The sequence below is a fragment of the Pseudorca crassidens genome, chromosome 1, assembly GCF_039906515.1.
Source record: "Pseudorca crassidens isolate mPseCra1 chromosome 1, mPseCra1.hap1, whole genome shotgun sequence".
Taxonomy (NCBI): domain Eukaryota; kingdom Metazoa; phylum Chordata; class Mammalia; order Artiodactyla; family Delphinidae; genus Pseudorca; species Pseudorca crassidens.
In genome coordinates this window covers 15,986,806-16,009,074 of record NC_090296.1, presented here as the reverse complement: position 1 = coordinate 16,009,074, position 22,269 = coordinate 15,986,806, and the positions used below count along the sequence as shown (strand labels likewise).

General features: G+C 43.8%; 1 protein-coding gene across 2 annotated transcripts in view; it reads right to left on the bottom strand.

Moving 5' to 3' along the window:
• Positions 1-445: 445 nt before the first annotated feature.
• Positions 446-22,269, bottom strand: part of PTPN21 (protein tyrosine phosphatase non-receptor type 21) — a 71,655-nt gene continuing 49,831 nt past the window's right edge. Inside the window, exons 13-20 of one of the 2 annotated variants that reach the window (XR_010941186.1) lie at positions 17,525-18,948; positions 12,202-12,339; positions 11,117-11,338; positions 8,284-8,412; positions 7,860-8,094; positions 7,255-7,415; positions 6,792-7,039; positions 446-5,984 (exon numbers count right to left, since the gene is read on the bottom strand). Coding sequence is in view for 1 of the 2 variants with exons in the window: in XM_067728507.1 (XP_067584608.1) it covers positions 6,911-7,039; positions 7,255-7,415; positions 7,860-8,094; positions 8,284-8,412; positions 11,117-11,338; positions 12,202-12,339; positions 17,525-18,948 (2,438 nt within the window). In the remaining variant the exon portion in view is untranslated. Of the gene's footprint in view, positions 7,040-7,254; positions 7,416-7,859; positions 8,095-8,283; positions 8,413-11,116; positions 11,339-12,201; positions 12,340-17,524; positions 18,949-22,269 lie in introns of both variants that reach the window. The other variant, XM_067728507.1, reaches the window with a different exon arrangement.

Here is a 22,269-nt window from a genome sequence, read left to right as displayed (position 1 = left end):
GGATGTACTTCAAGAATCTGCATTCTAACAAGTTTCCAATGTTGCTGGTCCAGAAACAACCCCACTAATAAATGAAGTGGACATTCAACCAATAACAGTAAGTTTCACTACAGGGATGATAGTGTGAGGAGCTCTGCCAACCTGCTGGGAAGTACATAAATATTTTTTCTTCAAATATATTAATTGTTCCACAAATGTCCTGATTAATGAAGTTGGCTGTTTTGATAAGATGCATTCTAACTCGTAAGTGATTGATGATGGTGGAGATGTGTGACGACAGACTGACAACTACTAAAAGAAACATCTATTGTCTGGAACATAATTTAAAATAACCCACTGGGGAAATGGGACTAATTATATGCCTCTTTGCGATCAGATCTAAAATTATAAAACAAAACAAACAAACAAAAAAAGCTTTAATTGAACTATTCACACACAAATCGTATCTTGCTTCAATATTTATTTTTATGGCAAAAATAGACTATAATATATTCATTTCACATATATTACATTCATTCAAACTTTTTTGCCCATTAAATGTACACACTTTTATAAACCAATGACAGTTTAGAAGATTTAAGCTCTTCTGATTATACATTTTTACATTATTGATCATCAGACAGTAGCACATAAAATTGCTTTTTAAACTAGAAAATACTAGATAACTATGTATACAACCTGATTTCAAAAAGGTAGAATTCCCAGTGCATTGTTTGAATTATAGGGCAACTTTCTGAGGAAATGTATTTCATAAACATTTTCTCCAAATTTTTAAGTTTCTTAGGACTATTAAGTCATATTTACTGTTGGAATTTTTATTTAAATAGACTTGTTATCTAGATATTCATTTTTAAACTATGCTTTGCTAGCATAGGGTAGGGCTTGGATTGCTTCAGTTTTTAACAAAGAAATATACAACAAATTTATGTTCTGTTGCAGTGTAATTCTTCATCTGAACTAAATAGCATCATTAGAATTCAAAGTATCTCCCTCTTTTAAGCACAAAAGAGTGAAACATTAAGGTGTTTTTACAGGAAAATATTTAACATTTGCATGATAAAAACTAAGTGTTTTATATTTTAATATAAAAAATTACTTGAGAATACAGTAAAAAGCAAAAATATATTCTAATGGCCCAATGCCAATCTTTTGAGTAAGGTTTACTGTGCAACCAAGTTTTCTTAAGGCTTAATATTTCTAAAAATATTTTTATCTTTCTCATTTTCAATGTGTTGTTTAGAAACTGAATACACTGATAATTGTGTAATAGCTCAATTCTACAACAAGAAATTAAGCTGCTTACTTTTAATATAGAAATGAAAAAAAATCTAATATGGAGAGTCTAAACTGATACTAACAGAAAATCTTCAAAAACATTAAGAATCATCCCTGTACAATAACTACTTCAACTCCTCTATTGGGTCACAAAACCAAACTATGCAAATAAAACCCACTAGAGCACTACTAATCTAAAAGGTGTCACAAATTATAGCATTTTTTCCTTCTGTTTTTTTATTTCACCTTTTTGTTTTGTGGGCTTAAGATTTTGTATTACTTTTAATCTTGTTTTTATTAAATCTGTCTGGAAATAAGTTTGTCACCTCTGGAGAATATTTACTTTTTATCAGGTTATTTGTTAGACTGAACCAGTGTGGTATTATTCCAGTAAAACTACAAAACCATTAGATCCTTTTAGGACACTTAACTCTAAGATTAAATTACATTTCAATAAATATTACTATAAAGTAAGTAACAAAAGATTTGTCTCATTCAATGGTCCATTACTTTCATGTGATTTCTAATAAATTTCTGGAAAAAAATGTTTGGACAGTCTCACCATTTATGATAGCAGTCTGACCTGCGATACTTGCACTCTTATGAAAAATGAGTAACTGAACTTGTATTTCCCATTTACTTGTTCAGTTTTCCTCAGCTGATAAATGAGCAGGTGGAAGTGAAAAGCCAGTTACCATTAAATCTGTACTAGTCTCATCAACTTACCCCCAAAAATGAGGATCGACAGGTTCATGTTCCGGATAACCCAGATAATCCAAGCTTCTGAATTTCTTTGGTAGCACAGACCTGTTCCTAAGAGTGAATACTGTACAGCTTTTCTTCACCAAGCTTTTAGAGCGTGAATTTAAACTACACAGGAGCACTTAAAATGTCGGTAGTGACAACCAAAATTAAGTACTGGTCTTCATACACAGTTTAAAAACCCCCTACCAGTTCAGTTTAAAATTGCAGATTTATCACACTGGAATCATGTACTGCTATAGCCAGTATGGGTACACTATATTATAGATTCAAAGCCAAAGCATCTTCGAGATTTTAAATGGTCCTTTTATATGACACACCACAGTCATATTTAATGGAAGGAATAATGATCAAAATATCTACCTAATAAGTAATTTTCAAAAATTTGGAACAGTGTGTTAGCCAAACTGTTAGTTCTACAGGTAGTTCAAACAATTACTCCTTTCTTATCACTCATTTATACTTATTTATAATATTAAAGGGTAATTTAAAATAAGTATATGGTTACTACCTTTCTTAACCCAGCAACATATTGGACAAAGTTCAGATTTACTCTAGTTTTTTAAAACTAAGTAGTTTCATTTAAACATTTTTGGAAATATGATGTGCAGCCAGGCCCTAATCATATACATGTGACCTAGAGATACTCTTTACATGGGAATATTTGCCTTGGAACTGCTGCTTCCTCAGCTGGGTGCTGCAGACCTTATACTTCCTTCTTGATCCATCTTCTACTTCCCATTTCAGGCCAGTGACAATCCAAAGGTAGATACGTAAACGGAAACAGGAAAGGTACGGGGAGGCATTGCCAATTCATCCTCCTTCACCCCGCCCCGCCTCACAGGCAGTCTCAGAGGCAGCATCCCTGCTCATCTTCATCATATATCCCATGCTGTTCCTTACTCTTCATGTGCCACTCAAGTTTCTGAGGCAAATGATGGGGCGTTAACGTTATGTGGAATTCTCTCATGGAACACTGGATCAATCTGACTCCAGTTGCTTGCTGAGGCCCTGTCCCCACTGCCCAGCAGACCCAGAGAGAATGCTTTGTGCTCTCACCAGCAGGGTGCAGTAGGGAGGAAAGCTGCTGTGTATTTTTCTTAGAGTACGGACGACGGGGAGGTGACCACCACTGTCTACCTTTCAGAGCCCCTGTGGTTTAAATAAGCTTTGGCAGGGCAAACCAAGAAAGTTGATACTGACTTATAGCAACATTTCCCCTTGTAAACAATACTCTCAATAATTTAACATATATCTGACCTTTTAGAGCATTAATTCTTATTTGGGAACTACCTGAACTATATAGAAAACTATGCCACTTTAACAACCCAAGGACCCCTTCAAATGTGTTCTGAAATCCTCTATCCACCCACCCCTAACACATGCAAACCTTAAACAACCAGACTTCTGATTTTTCCTCATTTTGTATAAGTAATCATAGCTACTTAGGGTAAATGGAGCCCTTATCTCAGGAATTTGAAAAATTCATGTTCTTTCGAGAATTGTTTTCCCAGGCAAATTCCTAAAGTATCTATTCCTCTATTTTTGAAATGTCTATCCCTCAGTTCAAAAAAAGAGCCCCCTCCAATTTAGATTATTTTAATAAACTTTAAACTGGAAAGAGATGGTTTAGCTTATTCCACATGAAATCTTGATGGAAAGCAAATTCCCTAAATTTACATCTAAAAGAATTCCTTTAAAATGTCTGATTTTTTAAATGATTTACAATAAACAGTAATTCTTTATATTTTAATACATGTAAAGTTTCATATTATGTATAATATGGGCATTTATATTTTCTTAATGTTGTGAACATTAACTTATCAACCCATTTAACCCATTATCTTTCTGGGAATTTCTAAGGAAGCACAGCTTCTGTTTTAATCCTGCCAAAATGTTTTAAAGGCTAAATTCTAGGGTTTTCTGAATATTTCACAGTAGATGTTCCAGAAGAATATATGTAATAATGATTGCAATTAACATTTCAAATCATACTCTAAAATGAATACTTCCTGTGTTCAAAACTACCAACTAGAGTATTTTATCAAAAGAGTCCACTAATCAGGAAAACTGATGCCAGAGATGCCAACAATGATCAGTGGAAAACACTGGTTTATAACCTACTTTTTGTGAAAATGTATATTTGGGTAATGTTGATATGAAATTAAGAATATCAACGAACTAAAAGACACTAAAATACTGAAGCACTGTGTAAGTCTGGCAGACAGAACATCCTCAACTCAGACATAGTTGAGCCTATGGAAACCTCATTGTTCTACAGTTTGCTCTTGAAAATCACATTACTTCAAAGTCTAGTAATGTAGATTTATTTTTATTCAGAAATACTTTCATATTCACTAACTGTTAATTAAAAGTTTAAAAATTCAAAAGGGACACAAAAAAATTACATGGGTCTTAAAGCTATGACAAACATGCAAGTTTTAAGAGTGACATATACACAGTGTAATTTAGCCCTCATAAGTAATTTTCTTATAATCAAATTATTACAACAGGAACACAAACATACCATATATTACTCTTTAGATTTTGTTTTACAGTATGTTCTTGTCAATGGGACACTTCAAAATGTTTAAACCTGACAGAAAAGCATTTTTTAAAAAACGTACCATAGAAGAAAAAAAGCATCAGAAGTACTCTACATGGTGTGGAGATGGGAAATATTACAATAAAAAACTCTTATTCCATTCTCCTGAGGAGCTCTTCCTGAATATTTGCACTTGGGTCTATTGTTCTTTAAACAATTCTAGATTTAAGATCAATTCTTTGTTCCCAAGTGAGAAACATGCCCACTTTCAATATTCATTTTCATCAATACCGTCTGAATTTTCCTCTCAGGTGGTTGGTTTCTGGGTCAGAGTTCGGCAGATACACACACTGTATAAAGGAAATCCTGATTTACAGCTAATGACACACACTTAGCGGTGACAATAATGAGTTAAACTGCTTTAGGAGTTAACACGGGAATCAGAACTATCCCTAGGATATTGTAATTTGGGGAAATAATCCTGGATTTGACATTTCAGAAACTCTATGTTGTGGAGACGCAGCCTCAAGAAGGAAGAAAGAGATGGCTGCTCAGCTAAACGGACCAGTTCGTCCTTCCTTACCTCTTCAGCTCCCATGTGACCAGGCCATGCCAGCCTGGCCTGGTCCTGCCCCCTGGGATGGGCCTACATGGGACTGGGGGGAGCAGAGCTAAAGTTGACCTCAGGTGTGGAGTTAAAGGATTAAGGAGCCAAAGTTCCGGTACATCTTGAACACCACAGTCATCTCTGGGGGCCCCGCAAGTCTGGGCCGTGGTTTTGGGAGATGAGGTAAGACTATTACTAACACTTCCCTTCTTTCAACAAAAAGAAAATAAAGCCTCTTCAAGGCTTCTTTTTTTTTCCGGTACGCGGGCCTCTCACTGTTGCGGCCTCTCCCGCTGCGGAGCACAGGCTCCGGATGCGCAGGCTCAGCGGCCATGGCTCACGGGCCCAGCTGCTCCGCGGCATGTGGGATCTTCCCAGACCGGGGCACGAACCTGTGTCCCCTGCATCGGCAGGCGGACTCTCAACCACTGCACCACCAGGGAAGCCCCAAGGCTTCTTTTAATCATCACATAAACCTGATTTGTCAAAAAACAGAAGAGAGGTGCAGGTGGAAGAACTTCAAGGAAACAGAGCGAGTCACTGCCAGTGATGGGCCCTGAATTTCCTGGGGATACCTTCCTCGGGAGGTCAGCCCCCAGACTCTTCCCAAGCCCCCCACCCTCCATGCCAGCATCTCAGTCTGAGTATATAACACTGCATTTTCTGTAAAGACAAAGGCAGCTTGCATTTACCATCTTGCATGTACACTGCACTTACTCTTGTCCTAGTCATCCTACATACTCATTCCTGATCTCTTCCAAAACACTTTCAATATGTCCGTGGTTACTGTTTCACCTATAAAGCAACACATATATTAAAAACTCAGACTTATTGTTTTCAACAACAAAAAGTGCTTAAAACCATCTTATGCAACTGTTTTTCACTTCATTTTCAACCAATAAAATCAAACTCATTTGGGTTTATGAATAATACTGAAAAAAACAGTGAATCTGATTATTTTCATACATTTTAAATAATGTGCCTTCATTCCCAACTTTAACGTGCATTAACTGACTCATCTCAGTACCTTAATGAGCTGAACTCTTGTTTAGAAAATACAGAAGGTACAAATATATAGAATTTTTAGGATAAAAAATTTTCTGAATATAAAAATGTTTTCTATGTTTCAAAATAACACTTTTAGATTCTTCTTGTAGCTTGGGGTTTGGTAACTACATTGTTAAGTACCCAAGATTTTTTTAAAATAACAAAAGATAATAACATAGTTTTAAATACAAAGTTATATAGGAACTACTCACATCTGTGGATCATCCCCATGGAAAGTTCAGTTTCTTAATAAGAAAACCCCAAATATTTTAGTCATAAAATAAAATTCCATTATCAAAAACTAGTTTAAGATAGAAACCTATACGCCTTAGTGATTGCCAGAATTGCCCAGCGTAGCTTCAACGAAATAGAGAATTATCTAGAAAATACAATCTCCAAATGTGTGCAAGTACTGCAAATCGGACAGATCAGAGCAGGGCAACGCCCTCAGAACCAAGTCCTTCCTCTTCGGCATCTTTCCCAGGTTAAACCCCCTCTTCAGCCTTGTGCTCTGCATACTTCCTTCCATGTGCCACCATGCATCCCGTCACTTACGTCCTGATGTAGCATTCCGCGTGCACCGAGTGGAGGAGAGAGCATGAGTTCGGCAAGCACTTTTTTTTTCCGCTGTAAACGCTTCACATGATCGGGTCCCCGTAGGAAGTTGTGGGAGCTTATATGAGCCTTGAGCTTTTCAGGAACTGAATGAGAACTCGGTATACGAAAGTGTACTGGCAGAGGGTCTGCACCATCATCATTCTCTGTTGCCTCAGCATGTCCAGCACCCGTGGGATGTCCAGCACCTAGATTGAGAGAAGCAGTGATGAGGGTAATGCACACCCTGAGGGGGGGAGCGAGCGTCCTAGCAGAAATGTGGCTTCAATCAGAGCATTAGCATCTTCAATAGAGAATCCCCGAGGACGTTTGTTCAGAAAGAGCTGTCAGGTCACTAGGTCCCTCTCCTCCCTGGCCTTGTGCCCAGCCCACCTCTTCCCTCATCAGCAGGGGAAATAAGCACCTCGTTGTGTTCCAGACAGGCAATCATGATCTCTGACAAAATAACGACGCCAGTCCGTCCCACGCCAGCGCTGCAGTGGACCAGTAACGGAGGGTTGGGGCTTTTTGGTTCACTTGTACTATTTGTATGGCGTCGAACAGACTGGATCTCTTCAAGGTATGCTGTGAAATATCAATGAAACAGAAAAATACAAAGGGATTAAGGCCTATCAAATTGACAATTTTCAGATCATCTCCACTGACTGAGAAAACTCCAGATACAGAGCACCAGGTGCCAATTAACCAACCCCAACTATTAACTGACAGTGTGATCTTGGGCAAGTCCCTGACTCCTCCTGGGCTTCCGTTTTCTCATCTACAAAATGAAAAGGAGGAGAAACTCTCTAGGAGTCAGTAATGGCGTTCTACTCATTACCAAATTACACTTTAAAACCTCTTCTGTTAAGCCTCCCCTAAACACTTGAAATTTTTATTTTAAAACAAGCCCACAGCTTACATGGGACAACATAAAGGAAATACAGGAAATTTTTCAGGAACTTAAGTCTTCCTCTCTGTGGTAGATTTAACAGCTCTGGCAAAGGCTGTGCTGGGAATGAAGATACTTACATAAAAATCCCTTGAGGTCCTCTGGACAGCCATGCTCAGGCCAGTCTGTGTACTGGAGATGCCACACCGTCCTCTCCTGCCCCGTGAGAAGGTGCTTCATCTTCAAGCCCGTGGTGGCATAGCAGCCAGAGTCTGTGCGGAACCGGGTGGTGATCTTAAACCTTCCATAGGTGACAGTGTTGTGCCTGGAACCAAGGCGTGGCCAATACCTAAAGCTCTTCTCCCTTCCACCCTCCTGTTAGAGACAAGTGCAGTTAAAACACAATACAAGAGCCAGCAAAGGATGCCCCTCACAGAGAGCACGTCTGAAACTCAGAACTGCAACCTTACCCTGCCCCTTTTTCTAAAAGTCAAGATTACACATGATCAACATAAACTGTTTTTCTGAGGCTGAGAAAATCAATTAAGAGAAATGAGTACTTACCTCTTCTGCTGTCACCATTGCTATAATTGCAATTCCCTGTTCCCACACCATCTGCCAAAAGTCCTGACAGGTATTTTGTAATGGTCCCTGAGTGGCAATATAATCCCATTCAATTCCACTGACAGAGACCTGAAATTAGAAAAGGTTTTAAAAGAAATTAATATGTATGTGTATAATACATGTATATACATTTGTTCATGGTAACATGAAAAAAGGAAACTGAAATATTCAGCAGAATAAAGAAAGACTTTTATCTTATTCTTTTTCCTTATTAGTGCCATTTCCATTACTGATATCTTTATAAACGTATGCGCTATGAATTCACATAATATCTATGTGACCTAGGGCAATTTCCTTAAGCTCTCCAAATTTCAATTTTCATCTATACAACAAAAATATTCCCTACCCTCATGTTGTCAGGATTAAGCGAGCCAATATGTATGGTGCCCTGCACATGATAGGTTCTTAATAAATTATTGTTATTGCTGCTGTTAGGTTCTTCTCATAAAAATAATATCAACGTCATCATATCCCAAATCTCAAACACAATTTTCCCTCGTGAAGTACTACACACATTGGATCAAGTACTAGCAATTGAGTCAAAACCTAAGTTAAACATCAAATTTCTAGGGGAAAAAAGTCTTCCTGCCTAAGGAGTTCACCTCTGAACTTCTGAGTCAGGATCACCCTCCATACTAAATTTCCACTTAGGATTTAACCTCCTTGAAAACAGTCTAATATAATAATTACAGGATTTGTAGTCAGGAAATCTGGGTTAAATCTCGGCTCCCCCACTGCTGAGTGACGACCATAACCGCTTTCCGAGTGCCCCGAGTGTAAACCCTGGGCCACGCACCCTTTCCACTCATGCCCCCATTTAAGGCTGCAGCTGAGTCACACCCCCATCCTCCCACTGGGCCCGTGGTGGGTGGCACCAGGCACCACAGCGAACAAGAACCAGGGAGGAAGGATCTGATGGGGAGCAAAATGGGGGAGGTCAGCACTTCCTTATTCAGAGATAAGTACAATGAGGTCCCACACTGCTAAGTGGTCGATCCACGAATTCTGAAGTCAGACTCCTTCCACTGTTCTTCGGGCTGTCTCTGAAGATTCTGAAATACCACCACAGAACCACAATGTTATTCAACCCTCATCCACCCAGTCATGGGAGACTGGCTCAGCTATTCCAAAGAGATGCTCAGTTTTTAAATAACTTATGCCCATGTTTAAAAAGCTTGTGCACAAGTTCCCAAAGACCATCAAGGGTACTGGCTTTCACAGGCAGACTGCTGGGCCTCTACAAAGTCTTAAGTGTGAAACGGCTCTCATCAAACATCACTTGCAAACTAAATAAAATGTGGGAAAGAAGGAAGATAACACCTGCCCATAGACACTTACTCATTCACTCACTATAAGGAAATTTCTTCTTCCCGAAACAACGAACTGACTCTCCAGCCAGCATGGAGAAGACAGAGCATCTGGCTTTTCTCACCTTCCTGTTGTGAATCATCACTTTTTCCATTTTAATGGGTGTAACGTTACCCCAGTTAAACGGCATTATACTGTTTACAGGGAAAAAGCAGCACTGCTTAAGAACAAAATAATGTTTAAAAATGATTAAAAGAGGGACCTCCCTGGTGGCACAGTGGTTAAGAATCCGCCTGCCAATGCAGGGGACATGGGTTTGATCCCTGGTCCAGGAAGATCCCATATGCTGTGGAGCAACTAAACCCATGCGCCACAACTACTGAGCCTGTGCTCTAGAGCCCACGTGCCACAACTACTGTAGCCCGCACGCCTAGAGCCTTTGCTCTGCAACGAGAAGCCACCGCAATGAGAAGCCCGCGCACCACAACGAAGAGTAGCTCCCGCTCGCCGCAACTAGAGAAAAGCCTGTGCGCAGCAACGAGGACCCAACACAGCCAAAAATAAACTAATTAATTTTAAGAAATTGTTCTTATAAAATATTTAATGGCTACAAAAGAAAATAAATGATTAAGAGGGACTTCCCTGGTTGTCCAGTGGTAAAGAATCCGCCTTCCAATGCAGGGGACGCGGGCTTGATCCCTGGTCGGGGAACTAACATCCCATATGCTGCAGGGCAACTAAGCCCACGCGCCACAACTACAGAGCCCACACGCCCTGGAGCTTATGCACCACAACTAGAGAAGAGAAAACCTGCACGCCACAACTAGAGAGAAGCCCATGCGCCACAATGAAGAGCTGGCGCACCACAACAAAAGATCTCATGCCTCAACGAAGATCTCTCGTGCCGCAACTAAGACCCGACGTGGCCTAAAAAATAAAAATAAATAAATTAATAAATTTAAAACTGGGAGAATGCTAGAAAGGCTGGAGGCACGGAAGTACTTAAACTTGTAACAATCTTAAAAAAAAATGACTAAGAGAGTATGCAAAGAGTGCAGATGGTACCACCATAAGGAAAAGCTTTGGTAAACACCAGACACTTCTTTTACATAAAAATGCATGTAGGTATGTGATAAGGGAAAACTAGCAATTCAGTTGCTCTTGAGAGAATTTATGAGCTATAAAGAGGTCTTCAGATTTAGAAGCACAAAGTTCTCAAGTCAGACAAATGAGTGGTCCCGGAGTCCCGGTAACAATGCTGGGCGCAGAGGGATCCAACACGTGGAGGGAGCAAACACTGTGTGTCCAGCTTTGGTGTATGGATTTCCCAACTTACAGTACAGTTTGTCCCAACGATTCAAAACTAGGATGTTTTTAGAAAACAGACATGAATACAATTCTTACCATTCTCCTAATTTAACTGGAAACTTCACATCCTGTGTATCACTCTAAACATTCCCCTCACCTTAATATGTGACGCGTTGATGTAACCGGTATTGTTTTCTTTGGTTGGGACCAGTTCCACTCTGGCGTCGTCATAGGGAAGAACATCTTGGAACCGATTTCTTTCTGCATTTTCAGGGAGTCGTGCTGTTGAGCACTCCCCGTCAACGAGCCGCTTTTTAAGAATTCTTTCATATTCTGTGAATACCATTCCTTGTTCTAACCGCTGTTCCAGAATTTTACACTGAAAAATAGAAAGTGAGGAATAATATGAATACAGTCCCATGCCACAGCTGCATTTTGACCGTATACTTGAAATCTCATTTTCTTTTTCAAGTCCAGTATTATCCAATATTGAAAATTCTAGATGAAACCAAAGTTAAATTTAACAAGTCATAACAACAAAAGAACAAATGAAATAATCTTATTGGTGAGAAACATGATGCGAAGTTCTGTGTAAACTTGGCCTAAAACAATTCGTTGAATTCATCTTCTCTAAATCTACAGCCAATTATGTGACTCCCTAAGAATGGAAAATTCTCCTGGAGAACAGTAAATCCTGAAGTAGGATAATCAATTCCAACCTCTATGAACAAATGCTGCAATTTTATGATATATATAAAAAACAGAAAACATTATTGGAAACTATCTCCAGGATCCAGTTGTAAGCAAATTAATTTTTGCTTAGCATAATTCATGCCTGTCTAATTTTGATATAATAGAACCTCATAGCAAATACATCTCAGTCACAAAGTTTTGAAAAATTCAGTAACCGTTCACTGTTTTCGATGTAATGAAAGCAGTCGATATCTGCTTTCCTTCCTATGTGTACGCATTTGCACATTTCCTCTAACTTCATGGCCAGAAGAAGGTAAAGAACAGTATTCAGAAACGAACAGACAAAAATCAACATTTAGCCTGAAATTATCCATTAAGACATTAGCTATAAATTTGTCCCAGTTTTGAAGGCCAGATGACAAAATTCCTAACACTCATTTATAATTATCAAATGTGTTAGAAAATTCAGTAAAATCTCAAGAAGGCAGTTCTGCAACACTGTATCAGCTGTTCCAGGGCAGGCGTGCAGACCCGTGGTCCGGTACGTACCCTCTCATCATTCGTGGCTCTGGCAGGCACCTCTTTTCCTTCATCAGGCAGAGGCAGTCGAGACAGGGAGAGTCCATTTAGGGCAGCCAGTTTGAGAGGACCAATTTTTTTTGCATCTACTCGGCTCTTTTTCATTCCCTACAAAAATATTTATATGTATATATCAAATATACACAAATACAATCCCTTTGAAAAGAGATTTCAATGGACTGAAGACAGTTAACAGAGGGTGGGTTCTCCTAAACCAACAACCACAGGAGAGCTTACACTCCACACACACACACACACACACACACACACACACACACACACGTTTGTTTCACAAAGATTAGGAGGAAGACATTCCTTTTAAGGCCAAAGCCCTGATAAGTCTTCCAGATATAAGGTTTTGAAATGCAACTGGTTTCAGGGCTCTGTTGTAATGAAAGGTGAGGCTCCAAGCAGACAGGACTCCTGAATATCAAACCGTGACACACACAAAAACCAGCTGCAATCCACAAAGAGGGTTTTAAATGCAGTCACCTCATTGCAATAAGCTTTTATACATTTAAAAAAAATAACAATTCGTTCTTTTTCAATGTCTTCTCTGGTGGCTCTATTGTATTCTACATTCTGTTGCAGACTTGTGTGACCTGCGTTAGCTCACCACACCTCTGGTAAATGCAGTTAGAACCACCACATTTTTAAATGAGGAGAACATTATTATACCAAGAGAGGGTACAAGAGAGGGCACAGACGGAATTCTGTCTCCTGAAAACTGGTGTTTCCTAAAGTTATTATTAAAGCCAATGATTTTGCTCTCCGAGGCAAACGAGCCCAAGAATGCCAAGTCTTCAATAGTCTACACCTCCTTGGAAGCCATCGTAATTATCACGACTGTAGCCCTAATTTGACAGAAAGGGTTTTCTCAGTTCTATCTCATAAATGAAATCAGCAGTTCTCTTCTGTCTCACAAATAAAATCAACTTTACTGCAGCTCTGTCAGCCTTGGAGAGAGGGAGGCTACACAGACTAAAAGGTTCCTGCTTAGGCTAAAATGTCATGATTCTCATGTGTGCAGAAAACAGTGGTGTGCAGAAAGCAGGTAAATGTTTAACAACGGACTTTGTGGCAGGAGACTGGGAACAGTTCTGATGTGTGAAGTTTGCCAGGTTCCACGGTACAAATACTCCCATCACAGCTAATTTCAATCTGCCAGTGGAAAATCAGAGGCCTCACAAGAGCCTGAAAATTTAACACTCAGCTCCCACCAGCCAGCAGAGGTGGCTCCAGCACTGCTTGGCCTGAAAATGACTCAAAAGGCCCCAGCACACGTGTGCTGGATGATTGGTAAGGTCATTTCTAAAGCCAGTATTTTTTAAAAAAATTTATTTTATTTTATTTTATTTATTTTTGGCTGTGCTGGGTCTTCATTGCTGCGCATGGGCTTTTTCTAGTTGCAGTGAGCGGGGGCTACTCTTCGTTGCGGTGCGCCGGCCTCTCATTGTGGTGGCTTCCCTTGTCGCGGAGCACGGGCTCTAGGTGCGCAGGCTTCAGCAGCTGTGGCTTGCAGGCTCTAGAGTGCAGTAGTTGTGACGCATGGGCTTAGTTGCTCCACAGCATGTGGGATTTTCCCGGACCAGGGCTTGAACCCGTGTCCCCTGCATTGGCAGGCAGATTCCTAACCACTGCACCACCAGGGAAGCCCCAAAGCCAGTATTTGAAGAAAGGGTCTTATAGTCAAAACTCACTTCAAATACCCCTTACTTAGCCCTCAGAGTACAAGAGCATGGTTTTAAATGTACATAAGACTAAGGGTGAAACAAAAACTCCTTATACAGATGCACAAGCACTCAAACCAGTCTACCTTTTCCAGATAGCAATCAAGTCGCCATAGGTGGAGATGGGTGGAGAATTCTAAAATGTTCCTGCTTCTCTGCAATTTATTTCACTGTTTTTAATACTAAACCTCTAGAACCATAATTCTTATTAGTATATTCGCTTGCTGTAACAATTAAAATAATGGCCACCCTGAGTTACTATGAAGGGGGTCAGAGGATTAGCAGGGGGTTGGACTCTTCAGCTCTTGGGAAGCCAGTAAGTTAAATGTATGATGCCACCCCACAGTAATAAGTTAAACTTGACTGAGCATTTTCCCCCAACAACTCTCTGGGGTCATCTCGGTTACAAATGAGAAAATGGGAGTCAGAGAGATTAAGTTGTTTGCCCAGTGTCACACAGCTGCCTCTTTATACATGGCAAATAGGGTCAACACAATAAAAACCGTGCATTAAAATCAGTTATGCTGCATCATAGAATTTAGAAAGCACTTTTCATGCCTAACCCTATGTGGGACCTAACACAATGCCACAGCAGACAGAGGAGGGGTGACCGTCCTGTGTTACGGATGGAGAAGCTGAGGCTCTGGTGTGTGAAGGGCCCGGCCCACTGGGCAGAGAACTAATGAATGGCAGGTTCTAGACTCAGACCCAAGTTTTCCACTCTTAGGTCCTGTACCTTTCCTGAGCCACAGCTGCCATTCACATTCCTTAAGTAGGGAGATCCCTTATGCGAAAAGAAGGGGTGAAAAAGGATAATCCAATCACATAATCTCACTAATACTATAGGTCTAGAAGTCAATGGGGGGAAATTTTGTATTTTTAGAGAACCACACCGATAGAAGTCCTCAGATTTAGCAGAATTTGCTGGGCCATTCAAAACTACAGGGACAATAGCCTTGAACACTGGACTCTACTCAAAACAAGTATCATTCGGGGAAAGACTCAGGTCACACATAAAAACTATGTTCATGATGTAATCAGTGAAGAGTGTCAACTATGAGAGGGCCCCGTCCAGCTGGCTCAGGACTCAGGCAGTTACTTCGGGAGACACGTCCACACCCTGTCCTGCCCTGAATCACTGATTGTGAGCCCATGCCCTCCGCTTCAGCCGACCTGAGACACTGGCCTTTACTGTCAGACAGATGAGTAAGAATGTACTCCCAAGAAAAATTTAAAATAAATTTACAATTCCAACCCATTAAAAGAAAACACGTTTAAATTCACGGCACTACTGTAAGTAGTTTGAGTCTGTGTATACTGATCTATTTCATAACCACTATAATATTGTGTGAACTTTCCTCCTGCTTATGAAGATGTCTGTAGCATCTTAGAAGATCTAATAATACACTAGGGCAGAACCACATTTGTGACGCGCCCTCAGGTCTGAATATGCCCACCAGCAAAAATGGGGAGAGGAGTCCCTAGCTGCCAGGACACTGGGAGCAACTGGGAGACAGAATGCATAGGCTAATTAATCACTTTCACTTGGCAGGAGCGCAGGGCACAGGGAATGGAGCCCTGGGCAAGGAGGAGCCTGAGCAAGGAAGCCAGATGACTCAGAGTGGACACGCTGACATGACAATGCCACACATGCCTGGGCAAAGCTGAGGAACTCAGAGTTAAAAGGTTTCAGTGGAAAGACAGAGAATAGCAAAGCTTAGACAAGGAATTATTACTTAATAAAATATACTACTTCGATGCAGAACAATGTAGAAGATAGGAGAACCAGTTGCGGAGATAAATATGGGTTTAAAATTTCAGTTCGGTCACTCATTAGCTGTGTGACCTTGGGAAAGTTACTTAATATCTCAGAGTCTATTTTCTCATCTGTAGAAACAATAGGCCTGTTGTAAACTGGACATGGTAAAGCAGATGGCCTGCTCAGCACATGGTAAATGCTCTGGGAATGGCAGCTAGAGATGATGTTATGCTCTTTTATATTTTGCCTCAAGTAGATAAAAAGTGCTTAAACCACGGTTATTTATCATCCTGAATATTAAGGAGCTGCATTTTCTACAAGGGACCTTCCTTGGGTTCTCAGTTCACTCAGTCTCTCTTTTAAAGAGACCTGGAGGTAGGAATGTAAATTGGTGCAGCCACTATGGAGAACAGTATGGAGGTTCCTTAAAAAACTACAAATAGAACTACCATATGACCCAGCAATCCCACTACTGGGCACATACCCTGAGAAAACCATAATTCAAAAAGAGTCATGTACCACAATGTTTACTGCAGCACTATTTACAACTGCCAGGACATGGAAGCGACCTAAATGTCCATCGACAGATGAATGGATAAAGAAGATGTGGCACATATATACAATGGAATATTACTCAGCCATAAAAAGGAACAAAATTGAATTATTTGTAATGAGATGGATGGACCTGGAGTCCGTCATACAGAGTGAAGTAAGTCAGAAAGAGAAAAACAAATGCCATATGCTAACACACATATATGGAAACTAAAAAAATGGTACTGATGAACCTAGTGGCAGGGCAGGAATAAAGACACATACGTAGAGAACAGACTTGAGGACATGGGGTGGGGGAGGGGGAAGGGGAAGCTGGGACGAAGTGAGAGAGTGGCATGGACATATATACACTACCAAATGTAACATGGATTTCTAGTGGGAAACAGCCGCATAGCACAGAGAGATCAGCTCGGTGCTTTGTGACCACCTAGAGGGGTGGGATAGGGAGGGTGGGAGGGAGGTTCAAGAGGGAGGGGATATGGGGAATATGTATACTTACAGCTGATTCACTTTGTTGTACAGCAGAAACTAACACAACATTGTTAAGCAATTATACTCCAATAAAAATATAAAGAATAAATAAAGAGACCTGGAGCTCTTGAGTTTTTTATCTTGACAAAGTGCCACCTTCCAGCTCCAGAATCACCCTCCAGCCCTCAGAGGTCACAGCCCAGCAGTTCAAGCTGTACCCACACGGACTGCGACATAAGGAATACATTAGGGACACTTCGGGGAATGCTTCCCTCAGACCCCAAACAAGCAAACTGAACAAGAGCAGCCCTAGACCCTGCACCACAGCGGGGTATTTTTACGGGTGGCTGACAAAGCAATCCTGGCTAAAGTTGTGAAACCTTTACTCCCTTTTCCATCACACTGCATTACTAAAACTTCCCATTCATTCTTTCTCTTCCATTCCACAGAGCCTCCTACATTTACCTTTCACTTCACCTATTACCTCCAGCAAAACCACGAAAATTCTAATCCCTCCCCATTATTTCCATAGATACTCAAACTCAAAGTATTACAAAATAAGACAAAAACTGGGCAAAATATGTGTTGGCTGCGGGGGGGGGGGGGGGAGTTGAAACACCTTAAAAGGAAAAAAGCTGAAAAACATCATAAGTAATGAGTGAAAGAAAAGATGGATAGAGGGCAGAAGGCATTGAGAAAAGTCAGGTGCACAGGGCACCGTGCTGGGTTGGGTGACCCCCCCCCGGTGACCCCCCCCCCCCCCGCACACTGAACGGCTCACCCCTAACGGCGGAAGCCCTTCTACGACATTCTTCTTTCCGGAGAGGAGATCTGACACCGGCCTCTTCTTCAGAGAGTCCCTCCTGGCGCGGTACCTCCCGGACGTGGTGAGGTCGGACTCGGACATGGAGGGCGTCAGCAGCCCGTCCCTCCTGGGCCGCGGGCCTTCCCCGGGCGTGGGAACTGGGCTGCCGGCCCTCCCCTTTCTCTCGGCCTCAGTGACGTGGGCCTTGGGCTCAAGGCTGTGCGTGGGGCCGGCGGCCGGGGGGCCGGGCGTGTGGGGGCCGCTCCGTGGGGCTTGCTGGGAGTAGCTGCCCCGGGGCGCCCGCGCCTGCGCCCCGCGCCCCTCCTCCAAGTCCTCCTCCTCCTCCTCGCTGCTGTGTATCAGCATGGTGGCGTCTGAAAGGGACTTTTTGTGACCGTATCTGCTCTGCTGCTCATCGTCCTCTTCTCGCTTTGTCCTTTCAGTGACGACGTTTGGCTGGGAGCCCGCGGAGACGGCCCGCGGAGCCACGTCCGCCGCTGACGCCGACATGGTCCTCTCCTTGAGCCGCAGGCCCTCAAAGCCGTGGGTCAGCCCGGCGATCTCAATGCTGTTCCTCTTCTGGAGATGGGCGTGCCGGGCTGAGGTCAGGGGCTCGCTGACCTCCTGCAGGGAATGCGCCACCGGCAAGCTGTCCTCCTGGAACGTCTGGACAGAGTGATGGACCCGCCGGGTGATGAGATCGGGGTTGCTGCTGCTGATGTAGAGGTGGCGGGACAGGTCAGGGGTGCTGTTGGCGGGCCTGGGGTACGGGTAGGGGGGCGGCGGGCGGTACACCTGCGTCCTCATGATGTTGGGGGCTGGGTAGTCCCGGGCCTGGAGCTGCACGTTGGTCAGCTCGGGCACGCTGACGGCACCCACCACCGGCCGCCTCTCTGCGGGGTATGGGTAAGGGGCCTGGCTGTGGAAACTGTAATTCAGGTTGAACGGGTAGTGGGCCGACGGGGGGGAGCTGAAGTGCGCATGCTCCCGGATCTCGGGCTGGCTGTAGACCAGCGCATCGGGCCTGCTGTACGCGTACGAGCTGCCGATGTTGAGGTTTCTCAGCGAGTGGCTCTGCCTCTCGGCGGGCGCCAGGCCTCTGTGGAGCTGCTTCATCACCGTCTCATAGTCGGGGGTGGGGCGGTAGGACGGGGGGATCAGGGCGCTGTGCCGGTGCGACGGGACGTAGTCAGGCCTCATGATGTCACTCCCGGTGATGCTTGGGTTCGAGGACATGGGTGAGGGCTGCAAGTAGGGCTGGGGGTTATTTAAGGAGCTGGTGCTGTGTGCACTGTAGACACTGCCGTTGCGGAGGCGACCACTCAGGTCAATCTGGGCTCGATCCAAACTTGTCTGAGAGTGACAGTAGTATCCATTCTGGTTGGTCACAAACAGGTTATCTGGGGGGAAAAACAAAACATTTAAAATGTATATTTTAGGGCTTCCCTGGTGGCGCAGTGGTTGAGAGACCGCCTGCCGAGGCAGGGGACACAGGTTCGTTCCCCGGTCCGGGAAGATCCCACATGCCACGGAGCGGCTGGGCCTGTGAGCCATGGCTGCTGAGCCTGCGCGTCCGGAGGCTGTGCTCCGCAACAGGAGAGGCCACAACAGTGAGAGGCCCGCGTACCGCAAAAAAAAAAAAAAAAAATGTATATTTTAAAATGAGATTTTCTGAATGTACAAAAGTGGCAATTACTCTAGACAAATACTGAGACAGGCCCCGAACGTTGATGACATTCTCAGCGTACCTCATGAAACTCCACCCTGAAGTGACCTGGCTCTAGCCACAGCTCTGAGTGACCCTGGACAGGGGGTTTCTGGGAGCCTCGCCTCCTCATCTAGAGAATGGGGATGGCCCTGCCTACTCTAGGGGTGGTATTCAGGATGTGACACCCAATAAAGAGCAGCCAAATCTAAGTCCAATATTGAGAGTACAACTGTGCCACAAAACACTCTTTTTCTGAAAGTCAAAAACGTGTTTTACTAGAGACACAAAGCAGGCTTTCTGGAAGTCTGGGGGACTGCAGGCAGAGATACTGTTCAGGGCTTTGGGTCTCTGACTCTGCTTTCTCCCCTCACTGGAGATGTGGCCTTGATGATGCTGAGCTAGTTCAAGCACCAACTGTCTGTAAACAGTTCCTTAAATGAAACTCTAGGCGGGCTGTATAGATTCTTCCACAGTGAAGACACAAAAGGGCAATAGTTGGGCAGGATCTGAGCCTCTTCAGGTCCAACAGTGTCACCAGTAGCTGTATACCTCACTAGGGGCCAGACGCCAAGAAGACCCTTGCTAAGACAGCCACTCCTGCCCCCTGCTCCAGCCCCCATGCTGCAGTAAGACTGGGGTCCCAGCTAGCAGGATCTAGCTTGGCTGTGTGTGCACCTGGTCGGGGCTGGTAGGAGGCATGTTTCTTCAGTCCAACCTGTAGTTCACCTGGAAAACTAACGAGGGTGATTTCTAACCATCAGAGAACAGTTGCCATCGAAAAGCATTCTTTTTTCGATTCAAAAGCCTCTTGGCAGTTTAAGTGCCAAACGATTATCAAAGTGAACATGCCACAGCCTCGTGTGTGGCACATACAGCCACAAAGGATGGGCCTCAAACGCACCACTGTTTCTTCCTGTGGACACGCAATGCTTCCTTGTTCCTGTCCATTTCCCGTATCTGGAACACTCTGCAATGTGCGTCTACGGAGTCCCCTCTACTCACTGCTGTCACAGCTCAGCCTCGTTCAAGCCCGTCCAGACTCGCACAATACCCGCCGGCCTGGCCTCCCCATCTCCAGGCTCCTCTGGGTACTCCATGAACCATTCATTTACGAGTCTGTATGTGTAAAAGACTATGCTAAGAACTAACGGGGGGAAAATGACTGGAATCCAGATAAATATAAAGGCAAAGGTGTGTACCCAAATCACCAGAATCCAAGGAAGAAGCTTGACAATGAAAGGAGATAAGCGTTACAGGAGTCCGGAGGAGAGGAGGATCGCTTCCAGCTTGGGCCAGGCTGATGGGACAGGGAGAAGACCAAGAACAGCCCCCCAGGGGATACAGCCCTCAAGGGGCCTTGGAGTATGAGGGTGGGGTTTCATCAGTAGCCGGGCTCTCTACCTCTGAGTGCGCGCGGATCACTCGGATCCCACGCAGCAATCTCCAGGCTCCCTTCTCCTTGCCACCGTGCCCAACATTCCAGATGGAAAGGGACCCCAGCCCGAGTCCCTGGGGCAGGCTGACGTGGAGCAGAGCCCTCCTGCCAGTGCACAATGGACACGGGTAACCTGAGAAAGAAGTAAGCTTTCCTGTGTAAGCCACTAAGAGTTTAGAATTGCTTCCCACACGGCAGCCTAGCCCATCCTGACTGGGTGGAAGCATGTGGGCAGGAGGGTGCATGGGATAAGGACCCTTGTGGGTGACAGAGCAGTGCGGGCAAAGCTGGGAGACGAGGTACAGAGGGCGTGCTCGGTCTGGCTGGAGTACCAGGTAGCCGGAGACGGTAGAGAACAGTGGGGAATAAGACAGGAAGAGTAGCATGAAGAAACATCACAGAGAACGTTGAACACTAGACAAAGGAACGATCGTCAGGGAGATGGGATAAGATGAGCCTGGCTGCTGAGTGTCAGGTGAACCAGGGAGAGTGGGGATTGAAGACTGAAGATATCAGCAGCTATGATGCAAGAACTAATGAGACGTTTAAAAAAAAAAAAAAAGAACTGGATTAGCAGCAGAGGGACAGGGCGAAGGGGACATGGAAGAGGTGTTACATGGAGTTCATCAGAGGCAATAGGGTTTGCAACTGTCGTGGTATTGAAGGCAAAAAGAGAAAAGAAAAATTACATGCAGTTTGGAATCCAAGTAACCAGGAGGGTGACTTCGTCGTAAAGAAGTAAGGAACTTGGGCAAAGGGACTTGTGGACTAGAGTGATGGGCTCAAATGCAGGATGTCAGTCTTCAGCAAGCTGTAATGGTGGATAATATTCACTGAGTGCTTCCCACTCAGCCGGGTAGCCCGCTGAGGGCTCACATGCAGTAGCTCCTTTCACTGCCCCAACAGTTGTCAGACAGATGAAATGTGGGGCTGGAGCATAGCAGTGATGACGGGGTGGGAAACACAGACAGTCATCCTCACTGAAACCTGAACCATGGATGAAACGAGGCTGCTGCAGAAGCCCGCGGGGGGGAGAAGAGGCACTGGGCAGACTCTGGGAGCAGTGAACACCGATGGTACAGGAGGAGGGAGAACCCAGCGCAGGGAAGAGAGGTCTGTCAATAGCCTAGACTGCTGGAATCGGATGGGAAGGAGAATGTGCGGGGCTCTGGGGACCTGTGAGAGGGCAGCTTGAACAGAGTAGCAAAGGTAGGAGAAGTAAAGGGGTAACCAGGAGGCAGAAGGAGCACACACGTGTTACTCTCAGAAGTGGGGTGAAAAATGAAAGAAAAAAATAATTCAAACTGCAGTTTGAAGAGAGAAGAGAGGAAAAATAGTAGGATGCTTACAGATGGAGGAAAAGGGATGAACAGCAAGGAAACACTAACAGTGCAGAGAGAAGAGCCTTTTCCTGGAAGTGGGTGGGAGCTGGGGTCACAAAACCAAAGGAGGGCAGTGTGCAAGGAGGAGAAGACCGTGAAGAAGGTGAAAACATCCTGAGGGGGACACTCTGGGAACCCAGAGCCCAATCCATCCCCTCCCACCCACCCGTCGCACTGCACAGAAAGTCTCATCTTA